The 20,695-nt window shown below is 44.3% G+C and overlaps 1 protein-coding gene across 1 annotated transcript in view; it reads left to right on the top strand.

Annotated features, from left to right (window-relative positions):
- CUBN (cubilin) overlaps positions 1–15,542 on the top strand; it is a 277,325-nt gene extending 261,783 nt beyond the window's left edge. Inside the window, exons 61-67 of the mRNA XM_060097791.1 lie at positions 3,122–3,284; positions 3,647–3,852; positions 5,224–5,371; positions 6,304–6,485; positions 9,499–9,664; positions 11,154–11,389; positions 15,092–15,542. Of these exons, the coding sequence (XP_059953774.1) occupies positions 3,122–3,284; positions 3,647–3,852; positions 5,224–5,371; positions 6,304–6,485; positions 9,499–9,664; positions 11,154–11,389; positions 15,092–15,199 (1,209 nt within the window). The 3' untranslated portion in view covers positions 15,200–15,542. The remainder of the gene's footprint in view (positions 1–3,121; positions 3,285–3,646; positions 3,853–5,223; positions 5,372–6,303; positions 6,486–9,498; positions 9,665–11,153; positions 11,390–15,091) is intronic.
- The last annotated feature ends 5,153 nt before the right edge of the window (positions 15,543–20,695 follow it).

Here is a 20,695-nt window from a genome sequence, read left to right as displayed (position 1 = left end):
GATCATCTGGGCTACCCTGATACATTGAATTCTTCTCCTGTAGCACTTATGTTTCTCTATTTTATGTATAATTCACACACACATATCTTTAATTTATGAATCTCTCCCTCTCATTATTTGTGAGTCAAATGAGTGTCTGGAAAATGCTTTATGCATCCCTGTATACACAGAGCCTTGCTTGGAGGCCTGGCACACAGTACCTAGAATAAAAATGCTTGCCAATATAACGTGATTATAAAGGCAGCAATGGTTATAATAAAATTTTAACTTGTTTACCAGGAAAGGTCCATTACCTAAAACTTGGCATATCTGCTCTTCTATAAAATGAGGGGACTAGATCACTCAACTCCGGTTTCTTTTGGCTTTAAATTTTTACTAAGATCGTTTAAGCAGGAGAAACAGTGCCATCTAGTGGTAAATTTATTTTTGTGTTTATTTTGACTTGACGGTTTTTAACCATTTCTATTTTATGTATTCCCAGCATTTAAAAATAACATCAGTGGTAACGGCTATGCTGAGGTTTATAACACACCATGGTTCTGTTATAAATTCAATATTTGGATAGACACACAGATACTTGTTTCTGCAATGCAATAGAGATTACTCAGGTGGAGAACACTTTTTTTTGTTTGTTTGTTTTGAAAATTTGATGTTAGAGTTTTGGGGTTTTTTTTAAAGGTCAAGTCTTTTATTTATTATTTATTTATTTATTTATTTTTCTATTTATGGCTGTGTTGGGTCTTCGTTGCTGCGTGTGGGCTTTTTCTAGCTACAGTGAGCAGAGGCTACTCTCCGTTGTGGTGAACAGGCTTCTCATTGCGGTGACTTCTCGTTGCAGAGCACGGGCTCTAGGCATGCGGGCTCAGTAGTTGTGGCTTGCGGGCTCTAGAGCACAGGCTCAGTAGTTGTGGCGCACGGGCTTAGTTGCTCCGCGGCATGTGGGATCATCCCGGACCAGGGCTCGAACCCGCATCCCCTGCATGGGCAGGCAGATCCTTAACCAATGTACCACTAGGGAAGTCCCAACATTTTGTTTTTTAGTAATGTGTTTGAGAGAAATCCAAACACTCACTACTTCAACGGACATTTGCTGAAGGCTCTTGTGCCTGGGAATTGCTCTGGGTGCTGGCGACACACAGTGAATAATCAAAGTCCCCTGCCCGTGGGAATTACATGCTCAAGGGGTGAGAGACCAGAAGAGGTAAATAAGCAATAAGCAATAAATAAGGTACATTTTAATCGTCGTAGGAAAAAAGAACAGGAAGATATTGGGAACGCGCCCATTAGATAGGGTTGGGCTCTCTGAGGAGGAGATGTCTGAGCTGAGACCCCGTGATGAGGAGTGGGTGGTCCAAGGGCTGAGCAGAGAGCTCCTGGCAGGAGGGGCCGCTCAGAGAGACTTGTCAGGGCCTGGGGGGTGGGGATGTTACAGGAATGTGGGGAGGGGGCGACGGCCAAGAGCGGCCCAGGCCAGACCAGAGAGGGGCTTGTAGACCACGGTAGAGAGGGTGGAGTTTTACTTCAGATGCAGTGGGGATCCGTGGGGATATTGTCGGCCAAGCAGGAGCATATTCTGCTCTAAGCTTGCACATGTTCAGGCAGCTCGGCGGAGAATGCTCTGTGGAACCAGAGCTGTTAGGAGATGTTACAACAACACAGGTGAAGGAGCACCGTGGGAGCAGTGGACATGGAACCCTTGGGATAGATGTGGAAGGTGGAGCAAGGTAGACGCGGGGTCGGGAAGACAGGGAGGAGTCAGGGTGGCTGAGGTGTCAGGCTGGAGCCCTTTACTGACACAAAGACGACTTGGGGAGAGCAGGCTTGGGGGTGTGGGTAGCGGGAGACAGGACTCAAGGCACTTTTTCATTCCTTAGATATTTATTGAGTGCCTTTTGTGTGCCGCTCTTCTGAAAACTGGGGGCCCAGCAGTGAACAGAACAGACAGCAGCCTGTGCTTTCATGGAACTTGCATTCTCTTCAGAGGGGAAGACAGTGAATTAAATTATATATGGATATAGACATACGTATGATGTAGAAGGTAATACGTGCTCTGGAGAAAAAGTGAAGCTGGAAAGGAGAAAGGGCATATTGGGAGAGCTTGCGTGTTAAATAGGGGTGTTCAGGGAAGGCTTCAGTGAGTTAGTGGTATTTGAGTAAAGGCCTAAAGCGACAGAGGGGAATGAAACCAGGCGGATAAATAGGAGGGCATTCCAGGCAAAGGGAATTGCAGACGCAACAGCCGGGACGCAGGAGTGCCGGGATCGCTCAGGGAGCTGAGCAAAGAAAGTGGCCATGAGAGGCCAGGTCGGCAAGGCCGGGGCTGGGGCTGGGAGCAGACCCCATCAGGCCTCGAAGGCCCTCGCGACGGCTTTGGGTGGATGAGAAGGAGTGAGGAGGGTTCTCGGCAGAGCAGCGACCTGGTCTGACTTACATTTAAACTGTAGCTTCTGGCTGACGTACTGCAGACAGCTTCTCGAGGGTCAAGAGCAGGGTCAGGGGCCCCGTGGGGAGACTGCAGTGGTAATCAGGTGAGAGACCACGACGGTGAGGAGCAGCGCGGCAGGGAGGGCAGAGGTGACGGCAGCGATGGGTTTGCTGGCTCTAATGCCCCATCATTTTTTAAATCGAATTTGACTTTCCCAATGAGAAAAAAAACTTTAGGCAATATACCAGGTTTTTACTAAAAATCATTATAGTATCAATGATTCAATAGCAATTCTGTTCCTAAATTAAAACTAGCTTTAAGAACATTCGTGTAGGGACTTCCCTGGTGGTGCAGTGGTTAAGACTCTGTGCTCCCAATGCTGGGGGCCTGGGTTCAATCCCTGGTCAGGGAACTAGATCCTACGTGCGTGATGCAACTAAGAGTTCACATGCTGCAACTAAGGAGCACACATGCCGTAACCAAAAAAGCCAGCGAGGCGCAACTAAGGAGCCCTCGAGCTGCAGTTAAGACCCGGTGCAACCAAATAAATAAATAAAAATAAGTATTTTTTTTAAAAAAAGAACATTAGTGTAAGATTCTTAACCATGACCTGTTGTAACTTCATGTCCATTTAAGTGTAAAATATACAGCTTCTTTGTGAATAATGGATAACGAATGAGCTGTTTTTCTTTTCAGTTATATGATGGGGACAGTGAAAATGCCAACTTGGCTGGAACATTTTGTGGTTCCACCGTACCTGCTCCATTTATTTCTTCTGGAAACTTCCTTACAGTTCAATTTGTCAGTGACTTAACTTTAGAAAGGGAAGGATTTAATGCTACATATACCATCGTGGACAGTGAGTAAACTGAGACATTTTTACACAGTATGAAACACATGTGTATTTACGCACTAAAAATAATGCCATGCTTATATCTATACTCAGTGTTAATTACTAAACTCAATGTTAATTACTATGCTCAATGTTAATGACTGTCTAAGTTTAATGTCAGTTACTAAACACCACGTTAATTACTCCGTGTTTAATCCATGGTACAAATTTGGTACAGTCTTAGTCAAGAATATAGACTGTAAATCCTTCATAGAACGATGTAAATATAGCTCCTTTGGGCTGGAAGAGTCAGGAAAGCAGAACTTTAAATATGTGTGACGAGTTACAAGTCAAATGTCTTCTAAGTTGTTTCTTTCTTCCCATCTCAGTGCCTTGTGGCGGAACATATAATGCAACTTGGACCCCACAAAGTATTTCGTCACCCAACTCATCAGACCCAGCTGTCCCATTTTCCACCTGTACTTGGGTCATTGAAGCTCCTCTACATCAGCAGGTCATGATTACTGTGTGGGCACTTGAGCTGCACTCACAAGACTATGACCAGAACTACTTAGAGTTTCAGGACCCACCAGAGGTAACAGTTACAGGATGAATGACAGTCACATGTATGACCTTTTCACCAGTATTTGCAAAGCACTTGAAGTAAGGAGGGCCTATGACTAAATAAGTTCTCGAAGTTACTTACAGCCTGATGTGGTTTTCAGCCATTTACGAAACCCTCTATTTATAGGCATTAAGAAACCTGAACTTGGTCTGTAGGTCAGGTGCCTAAGAAACATCTGGGTGTTGTGGTAGAAGTGCCTGCGCCTGGGCCCACCCTCAGAGACCAGTTCCCCTACTTACGCCCGTTAACCTGCACTTCTGATGAGCATTTCTGGTGTTCCGACAGCAGTGCTCCATGGAGAAGCACTTCTGCAGTCAGTGGGATCTGTGTGTGGAATGAATTGAAGGGAACAGTTAAGAAGGCATTGGGTACCAGTCTAGTGGGACTATATTCACGGTTAAAAACACAGAGCAGGGCTTCCCTGGTGGCGCAGTGGTTGAGAGTCCACCTGCCGATGCAGGGGACACGGGTTCGTGTCCCGGTCTTGGAAGATCCCACATGCCGCGGAGCGGCTGGGCCCGTGAGCCATGGCCGCTGATCCTGCGCGTCCGGAGCCTGTGCTCCGCAACGGGAGAGGCCACAGCAGTGAGAGGCCCGCGTAACGCAAAAAAACAAAACAAAACAAAACATAGAGCAAAGCTCTTTTGGTTTTAAAAAAAAATGATGAGTCTGAATTGCCCATGGGGTTAGATGTTGAGGAGACTGTTGACCATAACAGTGTCATGTTGACAGAATGCCTGAAGATCTGGGTGTCATCATCACGTGAGTAGGCAGTTGAGGTATGAGAGTGATCAGATTACTCCGGGAGCATGTGTAGAGGGAGGGCTCCTGAACTGAGGGCGATGCCTAGCGGGCGCTCCTGGGAACGCCCGGGCTGTCTGTCTCTGGATTGAGGAGGAGCTCATCCACTCTAGGTTTGCTAAGCGGCGGTGACGCAGGGCCAGGAGCAGTGCTAGATAGCCTTACAGAGTTCAGAACAATGGAGAAGCCCCAGTAGGACTGTGGCGAGCTCCTCCGACAGCCTGGATGCGCTCTGAGCAACGGCACGGCCTTGGATAGGCAGCGGAGTGAGGGGGAAGGTCTTATTTTCAGTAGGCAGGCGTCCGCCCCGTGGTTTCAGCAGAAACGTGGCCTCCCTACCTCCCACCCACCCCTCGAAGACTGCGAGGCACCTGTAGGTTCCAAGGCCAAGGTGAAGTCTTACTGCAGAGTGCATTAAACTCTGTAACTGGTCTCCATGGCTGAATATTTAAGCCATATTTTTGTATGCAATTTAATTTCTGCTGTGGCCTATTCTCTTGATACTAAATCTACCGGCATTTGGCTTCCGTTTCATTTCAGAGTAATGGAAATCCAGGAATTCGGTTCTGCGGCGGAAATGCTTCAGCTGTACCCACATTTTATTCTTCCATGAGCACCGCGATCGTCACTTTTAAATCGGAAGTTTTTAACGTAAACTCTAGAGTGGGTTTTACCTATCAGATTGCAGGTGAGCTCTGGGATTTCATCTTTTATTCAGAAAAACTGCCATTATTACAATTACAGCTAGAATTGACCCCCTTGAGTAAATTAAGGTTTGTTGACATAAACCACACCCACATGAGGTAAGACTCTTTACTAGAAGCCAGGCCCAATTTAGCAAATTACTAAAGTTGACTTCTGAAGAGGTAAAGCAAATAAAATATTAATTAAAATGTCGAGAATGGCAGCATATTCTTCAAAGTTCATGTTGTTAATTTAAAAATATACCAGTTATTGTATTAAATATTCACTTAACCATGTAGAGGAATCACTATACCTTAGAAAATTACTTTGGAAAAACCAAGGAGCCTTGAAAGAATTACTTGATTCTGTCACTGAGAAGCTTATTTCCAGAGAGCACTATATGTAATGTTCATTTCAAGCTTGATTAAAACCAAAGCTGCCTTTGATTAAAACAAACAAATGAAAACGCTCTGGGTATTTTTTACCAAAAATGGTCAAGAACTGTAAGTTGCCAGTTCTATCAGAACAAATAATTCATCAAAGGATTTGAAGAAAAATCTTCACGCAAAACGGCCTTGGAGGTAGAGCCTTTATGCCCAGAGAGTCTACATGTCAGCCAACTCCAGCTCCGTGTCATCAGAAAAGCACGGAGGATGCTAGAATGTTTGTCCTCACAGGAGAGGGTGCACATTTACTCATTTTCTATCTCACACGGGGGTGTTCTGTGCGAAGACACTGCACTGCGTTTGCTCAGTGTGCCGTTCGCTTTAAGTCTTGGGATCTCACGCATCTCAAAGGTAAATGAAGGGGCTAGGTTAGCTTTTTTTCTGAAGTTTGTTCCCATTTAATAAGCTCTTTGCATTATTCCTGTCAAGTTGAAGGAGCACTAAATACTGCGCGGCGTACGTTAATTGCGACTATTGTCTCTCCTCTAAGATTGCAACCGAGAATATAAGAAGGCGTTTGGCAGCCTGAGAAGTCCCGGCTGGCCGGGTGGCTACAGCGGTGACTTGGACTGCACAGTTGTGCTCACAGCCCCCCGTGACCACGCCATCTCCCTCTTCTTTCACTCATTTGGCATCGAGGACTCAAGTGACTGCACGTGTGATTTCTTGGAGGTAACATACATTTGAATATCATGTAAATTATTTAAAAGACAATGGATCCCTTAAGATTTTTCTCATTTTTCTCTGCTACTGCTAATCGTATCCCTTCCTCATTTCATTAAATTATTCATTATCCTTTCATTGCCTAAATACTTAGGCACTTGCCAACCATCTCCTAGGTCCAGACACCAGAAATCCAGGAGGGAACAAGACATATCCAGGGTCCCCCGGAGGCTCACAGTCCGTGGGAAAGACAGACAGGAAGTTGTCCACCCCTGTTGACTATCAGCCAGCACGGTTAGGGGCACCTAATCAGTCTGGGAACAGAGAAGCTTTCTTTAAGGAGCTAATGTGTGAGTTGAGACCGGAAGTGAGGGAGATCCAAGTGCAAAGTGCTAGCTTTGGAGACAGATGAGAACTCTGACTTTAAGTGTGCCTGGTGTAGAAGTAAAAATGAAACTACGTGAGACTAAATAGTTTGGCTGATTTCCCTGATGGCCACAGTAAGTCTGGAGCATCTTCAGTATTCTGTAAGGAGGGTCTTTCCTTGACCGCGTGGTGGGCAGAGGAAGGTAGAGTGCTGTGTTCCTTTCTCCTCATCTGGATGAAGAAGCACCTTTGCTGTTTGCCTGTCCCCCGCCCCACCGAGAGAGAACCCTCCTGTGTCTGGAACTCAGTGCCCGTATTTTGCCGTGAAAACCCTCCAGCTCCCTCCAGCCTCCTTTGCAGACTCTGTTGGAAACGTAGTCATTCTTAGGAAATAAACTGAGGTGCCCTGTAAGGCTTGTGTGTAGAAAGATGCTGAATCCCGCTGAACTGAATTCACATCGAGACCTTAGTTAACCAAGGCACCCGAAGTCGGCTTTGTTTCGTGTACGTGCGAATCTTCCGTAAGGTTTCCAAACCGCTTGTTTTCTCCTTTACGCCTGTTATGGAGTTTTGTTATCCTGGAAAGCTCCCCCTATAAAATTCATCGAAGTCCTTTGTTAATGACTATTTGCAACCTCTAGTGCAGTAAGTACTCAGAGGAAGCTCATGCCTTTTCTTGGGGAACATCAGCCACAGCAGGAGACTGGGGAGGACGTGGATGTAGCAGAGAGGAAACGAGGGAGAGACAGGAGTGTGTGCGTCAATCAGGTCATTAGACTCACACCTACGTACCTCACCCACCATGGAGTCTGAACAGTTACGTGGCGCGTAAAGCAGACACGAGGGGGAGGATTCGGGTACGGGAGAAGGGAGGATCATCCTGACAGCCCATAGTCACAGTGCAGCTACTCGTGGTTCGCTTCAAGCCCGAGTTGACCCTTATCGACTGGAGTTAACTTTGCCATTTGCCCCTGGATGCTGGGGAGCAAGGGCTGACTCTGCAGCCCCGGGGGGTGACCACTGCCCCCCTCCACCCTGTTGCCCTTCCTTATCTCATAGCAACGGGTCTGAAACTTCCTGTGCAATAAGCAAAGACAGGAAACCGCGACTCAGGCCTGCAAAGCACTGCTGTGTCTGGTTTTCGGCGGGAAGATTCTGGAACGGCTTACTGCAGCCTCCGCATTCCATTCGTGTAAACGGTGATGGGAACGGAAATTTCTCACTGAGGACTCTGACCGTATTCTGCCACGCGAACCCCAAGCTCTAGACCCCATTTGGAATCTGCATCTGCCTTCACTTCCCCTTTTAGAGTCACCTAAAGTCCCAGAGATGCCCTCTGCTCTCCTTGTCCCATTCCTCCTGGGCAGAGAGAAATGAAAAGGACAAGTCATTAGCACATCAGTGGGAATTAATATCTCGCTTCTTCTCTCAGAGCATCAGCTTTCTAAAGAGGACCAGAGGAAAAAGACCCAAAGCCAAGACTGTAGTGGGGCAGGTGGGCATTCTTGAATATGGCAGCCCTGTCTGTCTGCCGACAGCCAAATGGCTGCTCCATCCATGGCAAGGCTACTTTGTTTAAACACTTAGCAGAATAACCCAAAAAGCACCAGAAAGGCATTTTTCTCTCCCACTGGCTACTCCATAGACCTAAAAGGAAACTCTCCAGGGAATTCCCTGGCTGTCCAATGGTTAGGACTCTGCACTTTCACTGCCAGGGCCTGGGTTTGATCCCCGATGGGGGAACTAAGATCCCACAAGCTGCGGGGCATGACCAAAAAAAGAAGGGCTCTCTCCAGATCAACACAGCCCAACAAGACTACCCACCACACCTCTGAGGACACTGGGTGACTTAAGACAACTGGCAATTAACCACATGTTAAACTATGGGATTAAAAAGGGACTGGAGGGACTTCCAAGATTTTTAAATACATGTATCAACATAGAGTCAGCACCCATCCATGCGGAGCTCGTTCCAACCCTACACTGCCTGAATCACGTGTCTGTCTACACCATGCAGTGAATTAAAAAAAATCTATTCACCTTCACAAAGGGTTTTTAAAATAAATCTAAGAGTCAGAAATTTTAAAGACTGTTTCAATTATGTCCTTTTCCCATGTAGAAATTCCTTTCGTTTTGAACTTTGTCATACTTTGTACGTTGTTTTTTCATGGCCCCTTTATAGCCAAGCAATTTTCAACGGGAGATAAAAACATAAATGCAGTATGATGAATAAAGTAGAACGGAGTTGACTGGAAACAAAGCAGATAATATTTTTCTCCCCCAACCCATCTTTTTAAAATTCACTTTAACTACATTCTTCAAAATGTCTCCCCAAGAAGAAAGATACAACTAGTTTGTTATACACCAGTCAACTAGCTGGTTATAGAAACATGCTGTCGTGTTTTAATTACTGGAGATTAACAGACATTTCTGAATCCAACTGTAAATGGTTCTTGATCTACAAATTGGTTTCTCTCCTTTGCAAGTGAAGGTGACTTCTGTGTGTATGAACCCTCCATTAAGTACGTAAAAAGACAAAGTTTTCCCCAAAAAAGTTGTCATTCCAATTGTCTCATGTCTTAACGTATAGTGATGATAAATCAGAGAAGAAGGTACAATAGGTCTAAGTGTAATCATTAATGACTTGTTTTTAAAGGTAAGAAATGGAAGCCAGAGCACTTCGCCATTGCTGGGCACGTTCTGTGGGGCTCTGTTGCCGAATCCCATTTTCTCCAGAAGTCATGAACTATACCTACGATTTAAGAGTGATAGTGCAACTTCTGGTCGTGGATATGAAATTATCTGGACCTCATCACCCTCTGGTAAGACCCTGGCCCTTTCTAAGGGAAAGTAATGCAGCTGAGAAAAACATACAGCGTCTAATAGAAGAAGACAGTTAAAGTGACCTTTTCCCCAATCTGTGTACTTGATTATTTTCCATTAAAAATAGAGATTTTTTTAAACACTGAAAGTATAGAGATTTAAAAAATGCTACTTTTATTCATTATTTCTGTATATTAAAGAATATATATTTACATATATAGCACAAATAAGGTACAAAGATTTTTAAATTCCTTCATAAATTCTGATTTTGTCATTATTTTTAACTTTTGGTTTGATCATCAAGGTAGTCCTCTGAGGATTTTTTTGAAAAGTTTGCCAGAAAGCCAAGTTATGAACACATACTTGCGTGTGTATAAGCAGCTGTGTTCCTTGGAGGCCACGTTTCATTTCTTGGCAGTCCTGGAGGTTAATGGCTTTTACAGGACAGTAAGCACCTTCCTGCATTTTTGGTTGGCTCTTTACCAATTAGTGAAGGAAATTTGTCATGTCAATGCACTTAACTCAAGAGAGAAGGAATATCTTTATGAAATGTCCCCCCAAATATCTAAAAACTTTCAAAATAAGAATGATCAAAAGGACTCATTTTAAATATACTAGAGGACTAGAAAAGGATTCTATTAAGACAATTGTAGATAACGATTTCTTGGTACAGCCAAAAGTAAAAGATGATCTCTGTGCCCTAATTTTACAGACAAGGAAATAAAACACCAAACTGATGCGTTGCCTAAAACGCACAGCTAGATCGTGGCAGAGGCAGGACTTAAACCTCCAGTGGTCAGAAACCCACCCCAGTGCTTCTTAATTATGCTCCGCAGTTTCTTCCTATGCGCAGGATATCTGGATGCCCACGGCTGTCTGGTCTAAATAACGATAGCTTTCCTGTGCAAGTTAACACATCGAACAAATTAGCACCAATACTTAAAGAGCTTTGGCTTGTTAAGCATATCAATCTTGGAACTGTCAGTTATCAGCCGGGTAAAGTCACTTGGAGAATCATTACTGCCAAAACCTTAAATGACACACCTCTTTCTTTGGTTCTTCCCCGGAAGTTCCCTTTTAATTTTACTTCACCCACATCCTTATCATCTCACTCACTGCCTCTGGAGAGCTCCACACCATCAAAAGCACCCGAGATCAACCTCACTCTCTCCTGCAGTTACTTTCCCAAGTCCTGGTTTTCCCGTTGTGCTCTCAACCCACTATTTTCAAAGCAAAGATCTGGACGAAGCCCTTCCTAAGCCGTGAGAGGCGGGGAGGGATATTTGATGGAGGTGGGAGCGGGGGAGGTAGTGAGGGGCTGGGGGTACAGCCCGCAGGAGGGACAGGAAAAGGGTTCCTGCCCCCGCTTTTCGTGCAGAGGGCCTCAGCACCTTGAGAGAACCACTGTCTCGTTGCCTTAAGTGCGCTAAAGCGCGCTGATGGCTTCTACTTGGTTGACTGAAGCTTCGCGCACCTGTTTCCTCGCAGGCTGCGGCGGGACTCTTTACGGAGACAGCGGCTCGGTCACCAGCCCTGGCTATCCCGGCACTTACCCAAACAACACTCACTGCGAATGGACCATCATTGCTCCTGCGGGAAGACTCGTCACCGTCAGCTTCTACTTTGTCAGCATTGACGATCCCGGAGAATGCGTCCAGAACTATCTCCTGCTCTACGACGGCCCGGATGCTAACTCTCCATCGTCTGGACCGTATTGCGGCGCAGTGAGTAAAACAAACTTTTAAAAACTCCCAATTGTTATTTTTAAATAATGAAAGGAGCTTAAAAAGGCACCTTTAAAGGCAGACTCACGCAGTTAGAGAGCACACGGTGCTTTTACAAATTCAGGTTTCCGACTTTCCTTTTTATTTTGGGAGCACGAGTGCCACCTAGTGGGCACTGAGTTAAATTAATAGCAATAGTTACCAAACTTGACTGTGCATCAGAATCACCTATGCAGTTGTTTAGCATCACAGACATTCCAGTCCCCACTCAACCTACAGAATCAAAATTTCTCGGGGAATATCTGTGGCATGCGGTTTTTTCAATGCACCGCCCAGGGTTGACTATCCATGTTATTTCTGCATGAATAGAACTACAGTGTTCCCTCCACATCTGCAGGGGATTGGTTCTGTTGACCCCCACGAATACCAAATCCTCGATGCTCAAATCTCTTATAAAAACTGGCCTAGGGGGGCTTCCCTGGTGGCACAGTGGTTGAGAGTCCGCCTGACGATGCAGGGGACACGGGTTTGTGCCCCGGTCCGGGAAGATCCCACATGCCGCAGAGCGGCTGGGCCCGTGAGCCATGGCCGCTGAGCCTGTGCGTCCGGAGCCTGTGCTCCGCAACGGGAGAGGCCATAGCAGTGAGAGGCCCGTGTACCGCAAAAAAAAAAAACCCCAAAAAACTGGCCTAGGGACTTCCCTAGTGGCGCAGTGGTTAAGAATCCGCCTGCCAGTGCAGGGAAGCCGGGTTCGATCCCTGGTCCGGGAAGATCCCACATGCCGCGGAGCAACTAAGCCCGTGCGCCACAACTACTGAGCCTGTGCTCTAGAGCCTGTGAGCCACAACTACTGAGCCCACGTGCCACAACTACTGAAGCCTGCATGCCTAGAGTCCGTGCTCTGCAACAAGAGAAGCCACTACAGTGAGAAGCCCACGCACAGTGATGAAGAGTGGTCCCCACTCCCTGTAGCTAGAGAAAGCCGGCACGCAGCAACGAAGACCCAACACAGCCAAAAATAAAAATAAGTAAATTAAAAAAAACAAAACCTGGCCTAGTGCGGTGAATACAGTCAGTCCTCCATATCTGCGGGTTCCGTATTCGCGGGTTGTGTATCTGCTGGATTCTGTGGTTGGCTGTATCCGCGATGTGGAACCTACCCTTACGGAGGGCTGACTGTGTAGAAACTTTGGATGCCTGGCTCCATTTCATTCACTTTTTGCTGAAAATTGTGGGAATTCTTTGAAGAAATGCACAGGGATTTAACAATTAGCCTGGGGACTAACAGTTTGTTATTGTAAATCTCGATGTAATAGATCTTCCCTAAACATTAAGTTAGAATTCTGACGTTGACTCAGTATTGCTTACATCTGCCCTCAGCGCCCTCCCATTTTTACGTGCAAGTAGATGTTTACAGAGCTTTCACGTAAGGGAAATGTGACTATGATGAGAAGTCATCTGTTTCTTACCATTTTGCTCTTTACTCATTTGTGCTTTCTAATCAAACTGACAGAGAATTACATCTGCTGGAAATTGAGGGAGTTTTTAGAGTATAACTTACAGTTTGTAAAATTGATAAATGTTACTTTCAGAAATATCAAAAAATAGATACATTTTTCTAAAACCCTGAGAATCTTCCCATATATTCTTCTAAACACTTTCTTTTGAATATGTTTGCCTATGCACAGATGCTTTATATTGGTTTGTGGTGTGTTTTTGTCCACTGACTGATACATCATTAACATCTTACCATACCATTAAACAAACTGGCATATATCGTATTTAATCATTGGGTTGTTTTCAGTTCTGGGTGCAGCCTAATTTATGGAATGAAGCTCCTCTGGTTTATAGACAACCCTTCAATAAACTCTCTGGTAGCTCTGTCCTTATACACAGAGCTAATTTTGGGGGGAGGAATTTGCATCACCTGATCAGCAGATACTGTCTTGTAGTTGTTCACAGGGGCCCACAGAAAAGAGACCCCAGTAAATGCATCACACGCCAGATTTAGAAGCTGATTAAGTCTTAGACATTTAGTTGAAATTTGTAACAATTTCAAAAAGAGACATTTTCACAATACCATTATTTTATGTATGTATGACTTTTTTTTTTTTTTTTGGTTTTCAGTGACTTTCAAACACACAACCCCATTTGATCCCCTGGACTTTGCACATAAGAGAAACTGAGGCACTGAGAGAACTTACTGCCATTGAAACCAATGTCACATTAAATTCAAGTCTATAACTAGATATGTCAATTTTTCTTAACTATTGGTGTTTACAATATTTTCCCAGTTATAAATTTTCTTTTATAAATGTAGACATAGTTTCAAGTGCAATTGTTTTATTTTTTAAAGATACCACTGACTTCTTTAGCATTTCCAGTCCAGTGAAGTCAGTTTATTTACAGAATGATGGTGGGAGCTACTCCTTAGATGTCTAATCATACGGCGATTTGAAGATGTTTCCTTTTATGATAATGTCATTGTTCACGGGCATTGCTCTCAGTTACAGAACCTGAACATCTAGAAACGTGAAAGAATGGCAGGAAAATTAGGAGAATCAAACGGGAGTTTAAAACTTCTGTTATCTGCTCGTACTAGTTTGTCAGCATAGAATACCAAGTAGAAATTTGGGAGCAGGTTGAAATGGAAGGAAAAAGTGCATGTGCACAGGAACGTACAATATTGTGTATCCCTTGATCTCTCTCTTAGGAAAAAATCCCTCTGCTGCACTCACCTGAATAATTTACTGTCTTGGAAATAAGTCTGTTTTTTGATGACTCTTGGGTAGGACCAAGGCAAGGGACCCGAGCAGAACAGAGGTGCATGTCCCCAGACTGCAACCTTGACCCTGTGTGATGCGCTCTGTCTCCAGGACAGTCCAACCTACTGTGCATGTTACTGACGTATTTGCTTCCTGCTTCGCCTCCTCCTGTTAGGATGTAAGAGTCGTGAGAACAGGGCTGTTTGCGTGTTTGGTTCATTTTTTATATTCCTAGTGCTAATAATAATACCCACAGCATGGAAATCTCTCAATCAATATTAAATGAATGATTTAGAAATGAGAGAAAACAGAGACCCATCTACCTCCCCCCAACTTCTTGCCACCCCCCCACACACCCTGTTCCCCCAAAAGATATGAAAATCAACCCCAAAAGGAAAGTACAGATGTTAAGGGGGGAAAGTAGTATATTTTACTCATATGCTCGTTTTAGTTGCAGATATAAGATGTGTGGCCCTTCAGAAAAATGAAAATTTCAGTAAGAACTTGAATTGGAAATTGAATTTTTAGTGATGGTTTTATTGAGACATAATTCACATACCATAGAAATCATCTACTTAAAGGGTAAGATTCAAGAGTATTTAGTCAGTTCCCGGAGCTGTGTAGCTGCTTTCACCACAGTCAGCTTTAGAACCTTCTCGTTAGCCCAGAAGGAAACCCTGTGCCCACTTAGTCGCCCCCCATTTCTCCTTGTCACCTCCACCAGACCCAGCAACACTCTTCTGTAAAGTTTCTACATTAATTCTTAGCAAGGTTACTTCTAGAAATGTATGCAGGTTTACTGTCAACTCTAGAAGGCTCCTTTATGACATACTTCTTTACTACACCTGACCTTCTGGAAAAATCTTCAAATATGTGAAATATATAATTTGTTACTTCTCTCTCTCTTTCTTTTTTTTTTCTTTTTTTTCAATTTTAGGACACTGACATAGCTCCCTTTGTGGCCTCGTCACATCGTGTCTTCGTAAAATTTCATGCAGAGTATGCAGCCCGACTGTCAGCAATCCGGTTAACCTGGGCCAGCTAACCGCAGGAGGCCGGGTCTGCTCAGCACTTTGATTTTTCTGCAAAGGGCTGGACCCTCAGACCTCACGCTGGATGGGATTCTGCCATCCTGATACCTGTCCCCGCTGCCTGTGCCACTGAGAATAATCTGAACTTTGTTTTTCATCAAAGTACATGTGGAATCAATATTTGTATACATTTTTTGCATGTAGAATGTAGCTTCTTTAATCTAATATTTTGAGCTGAAATTTTCTAGAATCCCTTAAAGGGGTGGAAATGATTATGGCATGTGTGCTGTACATTTTCTAAAGTTAATAAAATAGAAGGACCGTTTTCACTGTGAATGTCAAATTGGGGATGATAAACACTACTGAAATGTAAACAGTGATGCTACATTATTTTTTTAACTCATTAAAATTTGTCTTTCACTGTGGGGTATGTGTAAAATTTCGAGTTGAATATTTCCATTTTAAAAAAGTATATGAGTCCTTCAGTATAGGAACTCTGGAGCCAAGCTGCCTGCGTTTGAATTTTAGCCTTTCTAGTTAACTTCCTTAACTCTCTGTGCTGCAGTTTCCCTATGTACCACTGTCGTCTGTTCGCAGTTTAACAACACGAGATGCGAAGTTATACATAGTTAAGCAATGCTTTGACCACGTTTTCTGCTGCCTTTAACCAAGAGACGTTAGGTTAAGTATGCAAAGTTAAGTCTTACTAAGAAGAACATGGGGCCCAGTGAATGAAAGACGCTATCGAATGTGTAACTGCATCTTCTTGTACTACTCCAATGCCAGGGAAATGATCTCTGCACAGACTACAGAGCCACATAAATGAGATATTCTCACCTTCGCTCTACCATGGATGGATGCATCAGCTTTATGGAGGACACTCTATTGGAAAGAACAGTGAACACACTGAAGAGACCATCAAACCCAAGGGTCTTGACAAAGCTGGAACAATGGACTAAAACCCTCAAGATGAAGTTTGATAGGCATAGATATAAGACCTAGCTCTTTTATATAAAAATGAATCACAAAGTTACAGAATATGGAGAAAGTTGAACAATAACCTATGAAATAGTTGTTTTATCTGAAAGCAAGAGTAACATATGCAGCTGTCAACCAGTAAGAGATGATTTGACCTGTGGTTGCATCATTAGAGTAACAGTAAAAGGACAAGAGTCCTTTTCAGAGAGAGTCCTTTTCATGATTCCTAGGAGGCCCATGAGAATATCTGGAAAGTGTATCTACCAAGATGAAGACAGCATAGTCAATATTAGTATGTCATTTTTACACTGAAAACTGAAAATAAGAATATTTTCTCTTATTTCTGTAGGCCATAAGTAGAATCTGAAAAGCCATGATATAAAATGAATGGTCTAGAGGCGGGTGGTGAGGGGAGGTCTTGCCTGGAAGCCAACGGAGCCCAGGAGTCGGGGAGCTGGGCTTCCTCTCACCACGTGCTCTTTTTCCCCCTCTCCTTTTCTGTCTGCCTAAAGAACTGGGCCTTGGCAGGAAGAACAGACCACAGCCTGGCCAGCACCGGCTACGGTTAAGTTAGCCATTGCTGGCCAGAGCTGCTCTTATCTGACCTTCAGGGAACTGCCTGGGATAACTCAGCCAGAGGCCACCACAGGCCAGGAATCTCCCGGCACTTCAGACATTGGTGAAGAATGCCCCAGGGGATGGATGGGGCCAATGACAGTTTGGGGCTAGGAGATGCCCAGGTTCTGGGTTCTACTTGTCCACATTTCCTATTAAATTTCAACTCCATTTAATTAATAGGAATGTGTTAAAAATCCACCATACACTCCCCTAGGGAGTAGTAACATCGTTAATTTTATTAAGAGAAAGGAGAACTAACATCTATATAACATTTGCTCTCTGCCAGGCATCCTTCTCATATCACTTGTGGAAATGGGATACTCAGAGCCGTCACCTCCATTTTACAGTTGAGGAAAATGAGGTGCGGAAAAGCTTGTAAAACTTGAGTGACAGAATGTGATTTTAACCTCAGCAACCGCCGAAGGGAGTGCCTCCCGTCCTGCCAGAGGGATCAAGTGTGAGCTTAGTAATATGACAACCTATCTTCATAGATCTAGTGACATTATTAAAAAAGACTGTCACTGTTATATGACCTAGAAAAAATGCTGATGCAATTCTTGTTATTTTAGTAAAAACTTAGAGATTAGACAGAGTCAAAAATACCCTTAATGGAAGAAAACATTTAACCTATTGAGACCTCAAGTCACACTATGGCTATCAATTTAATGGGGAAGTTATTGGAAGAAAAATGATATGATAATTTTTGGATATTTAATGAGAAATTTGCTTTTCAAAATTTTTTTTTTTTTTTTTTTTTTTTACTTTCTGTGTTTTTGGCCATGCCACTTGGTCAGCAGGATGTTCCCCAACCAGGGATTAAACCCGGGCCGCAACAGTGAAAGCCTGGAATCCTAACCACTAGGCAGCCAGGGAACTCCCTGCTTTTCACATTTTAACTTGGTAACTTTATATGTTTCTTCATAAGTAGTTTATTGGAGACAAAGGCATTTTTTAAATGAACGATTTATGTAATAATTTACGTGAATTTACCCACTGTTGTCGTAGTCTGGAGTGCTGAAACAGAGCAGGACCCTATGAGGCTCCTGGGCATGAAGGCCTTCCTGTGGCCCCCATTTCTTGATCACAGGAAATAGGCTTCATTCAGCCTCCAAGACCTCCCCTGAGCTCCAATGGGCAGGTTCAAACAGTTGCTAGTTAGGGAAGGGAGGAACAGTCAAAAGAAACAATAGTGCAGCCTTGGGGCAGGGTCCTGGTCTCCCCCCCGCCTGCCCCAGCAAGGGATGCACATCACAATATCTCTGGGCTGTTTGGCCGACACTGAAACCCCCTCCAGGTGGGAGAAGTTAACTGTGTGCTGCCCACAAGCACGGAGACCCCAGACCGGTTGGAACCAGAAGGTTGATGATGCCGACTCCCACTTACTTCCCCACCAACCAATCAGAAGAATGCCCACGAGCTGACCACACCCTCTTTGAACCATTACTATAAAACTCCTCGATATCTACTCCAGGTTGGACACACAGTTTTGAGGGCACCAGCCCACTGCGGCCCCCTTTGCCTGGCAAAGTATTAAAGCTATTCTTTTCTACTTCACCCGAAACTCTGTCTCCGAGAATTAATTCGGTGTCAGGGTACAGACGGAGGATTCGGCTTTAGTGCCTCATGGGGACCAGGCATTTTCCATACTCTGTCTTTGCTTGGCCCCCTCTGGACTCAAAGGCAGGGATAGTACATATTCTGCCAGAGGGAGGTATTGAAGCACATGCTGTGTGTGAGCATGGTGCACTTGGCCGTGACACCGCAGAGGGGATTTTAGCTCTGACAAATATTGACTTTTCCTTGCAGGAATGGCTACATAATTTGCAGGGCCCCTGGTTCAAAAATTATTAACCATTTCAAGCTGGTGATAGCAAAACAATAAACTAACTATGGGGCCCATCTAAGGCTGGAGCTTCGTGTCACTGCACACAGTTTGCATATCCAGGAAGCTGGTCCTGTTTCCATGTTATAAAAATCTGGAACTTAGGGACACATTTCATTAAGAATTGTATGGCTAAAAGTGAAGAGAATGAAAGGAGATTATAAGGGAGTGAAAACAAATTTCTGGAAAACCAGAAGTGACTGCAAGCATGGGAAGGCAGCCTTGTGATGATCATAAAACTGGGTTCTAACCTCTGTAGTAACTTAACAAACAGCCCAGGGAAACTTAATGCTGACCTAGGAGGGAAACAAATACACATCAACAACAGAGGAAGAAAGAAACCACACCAGCTATCTAGAAAAATCAGCTCAGACTTCATGCTTAAATACAAAAGGACAACCAGGCATCACCAGACAGAGGGAGAGTTACAGCAGCCTGAACGGGAAAGAACGAGATAAACCAACAAGAAAGGGACATGAGAAAATAACTTAGTAAACACGAGAGGTTTAAAAATTGTTATCGTCAGAGATATTTGAGAAGAGTGTGCATTCATGAAGCAAAAGCAGGGCGCTATTAAACAAGAAGGGGGTCTTTAGAGCTTTGGAAGATTAAATAGAGAAAATCTCCCAGAACATGAAGTTGAAAAACAAAACAAAACAAAAAAGGAAATATATGAGGGAACAAAATTGCCCAGCTATTGAAAACCAGCCCAGGAGGCTGCCATCCAATAAGATTTCCAGAAGGGGTGATAAATCAGAGAAAATGGCAGGAAAGAAATTTCAAAGGATAAACAAAACAATTTCCAGAGAGGAAGAGAGAAAAGAATCATCCTCTGAAAAGAACCCAATGAGCCCTAAACAGATTAAGTGAGAAAAGACCCCCCCCCATCAGAGATATTATGGTGACATTTCAGAACATGACGAATGATAAAAAGATCACAAATGCTTCCCAAGGGAAACCAATAGTTCCCTGCAAAGATGTGAGGAGACCAATATGTTCCTGGGCATCAATACTGAAAGCACAAGTCAGTGGAACTATGCCATCGAGATTTAAGAGAAATTTCTTTTGAACCTAGAATTCCATGTCAGGCAAATTCTCAAAGGTGTGGGCAGAATACGGACATTTAAAAACATGCAAAACTACTCAAAATGTGTGCCTCCTATACATCCTTCTAGAGGAAGTTACTTGAGGGTAGTTACTCCAGCAAGACGCCTGCAAGAAATGTCTGTCTCAACCCAGGGACCAAATGAAAAGAAATTATAGATAACTTCTCAGCTGGAAGGACAGAACGGATCAGTCTAAATTAGAGCAGTAAATTAGAAGGTTCCTAAAGTCTTCAAGAAGTCATTGGATTTCAAGCAGTAGCGAGTAATGAAAAAGCTTAAAGGTTACAAGAAGAAAAAGAAAACAGAAATTCTAGTAAAAAGAACAAAACTGTATAAGAAAATCATCATTCAATAGAAAGCGAACTAAGCTACGTCACATCATAAGAACAGAGAAGTCACGTATTCACCTGGTATATTCCCCCTCCTGTGACCCAGGGGTCCGTGACTGCGATCTGGGCGCCGGGGACACACAGACCACCAAGGAGTTCTTGCTTTGAGGAGCTCACAATATAGCGGGAGGTACAACCTGTGGGGAAGGGACTCAGGGCAGCAACTTCCAGTAAGTGGAACCGCAATTAAAGAAGCAGCACACTGAGAGAAAATTTACTTGTAGCTTCCCCGGGACCCATCCTGGTGTACCGCCATCCCCTCGCAGGCGCTGCCCAAACTTCCCGGCTTCCGCCCACACCACTCTGGCTTCGACCTACAAACTGAGCCTGCGCCGAACTAGTGCGCACGCGCCGACTCCAGTCCAGTCGGAATCTCCAACGGGGAAGGAGCTAACCTCGGGTGGGGCGGAGTCTCGAGGCGGAACAGCAAACGTGAATGGTCGGCCCCGAGGCACGCTTTCTTTTGTGGGCGGGGTCTCGCGCTAAGCCACGTCTAGTAAACTGTTCTCCTAATTAGGGAACGGTCTGGCGCCGGCA

Source organism: Mesoplodon densirostris, chromosome 4 (genome assembly GCF_025265405.1).
Source record: "Mesoplodon densirostris isolate mMesDen1 chromosome 4, mMesDen1 primary haplotype, whole genome shotgun sequence".
Classification (NCBI taxonomy): domain Eukaryota; kingdom Metazoa; phylum Chordata; class Mammalia; order Artiodactyla; family Ziphiidae; genus Mesoplodon; species Mesoplodon densirostris.
Note: the sequence above shows the minus strand (reverse complement) of the source record. Positions and strands in the feature narration are given on the sequence as shown.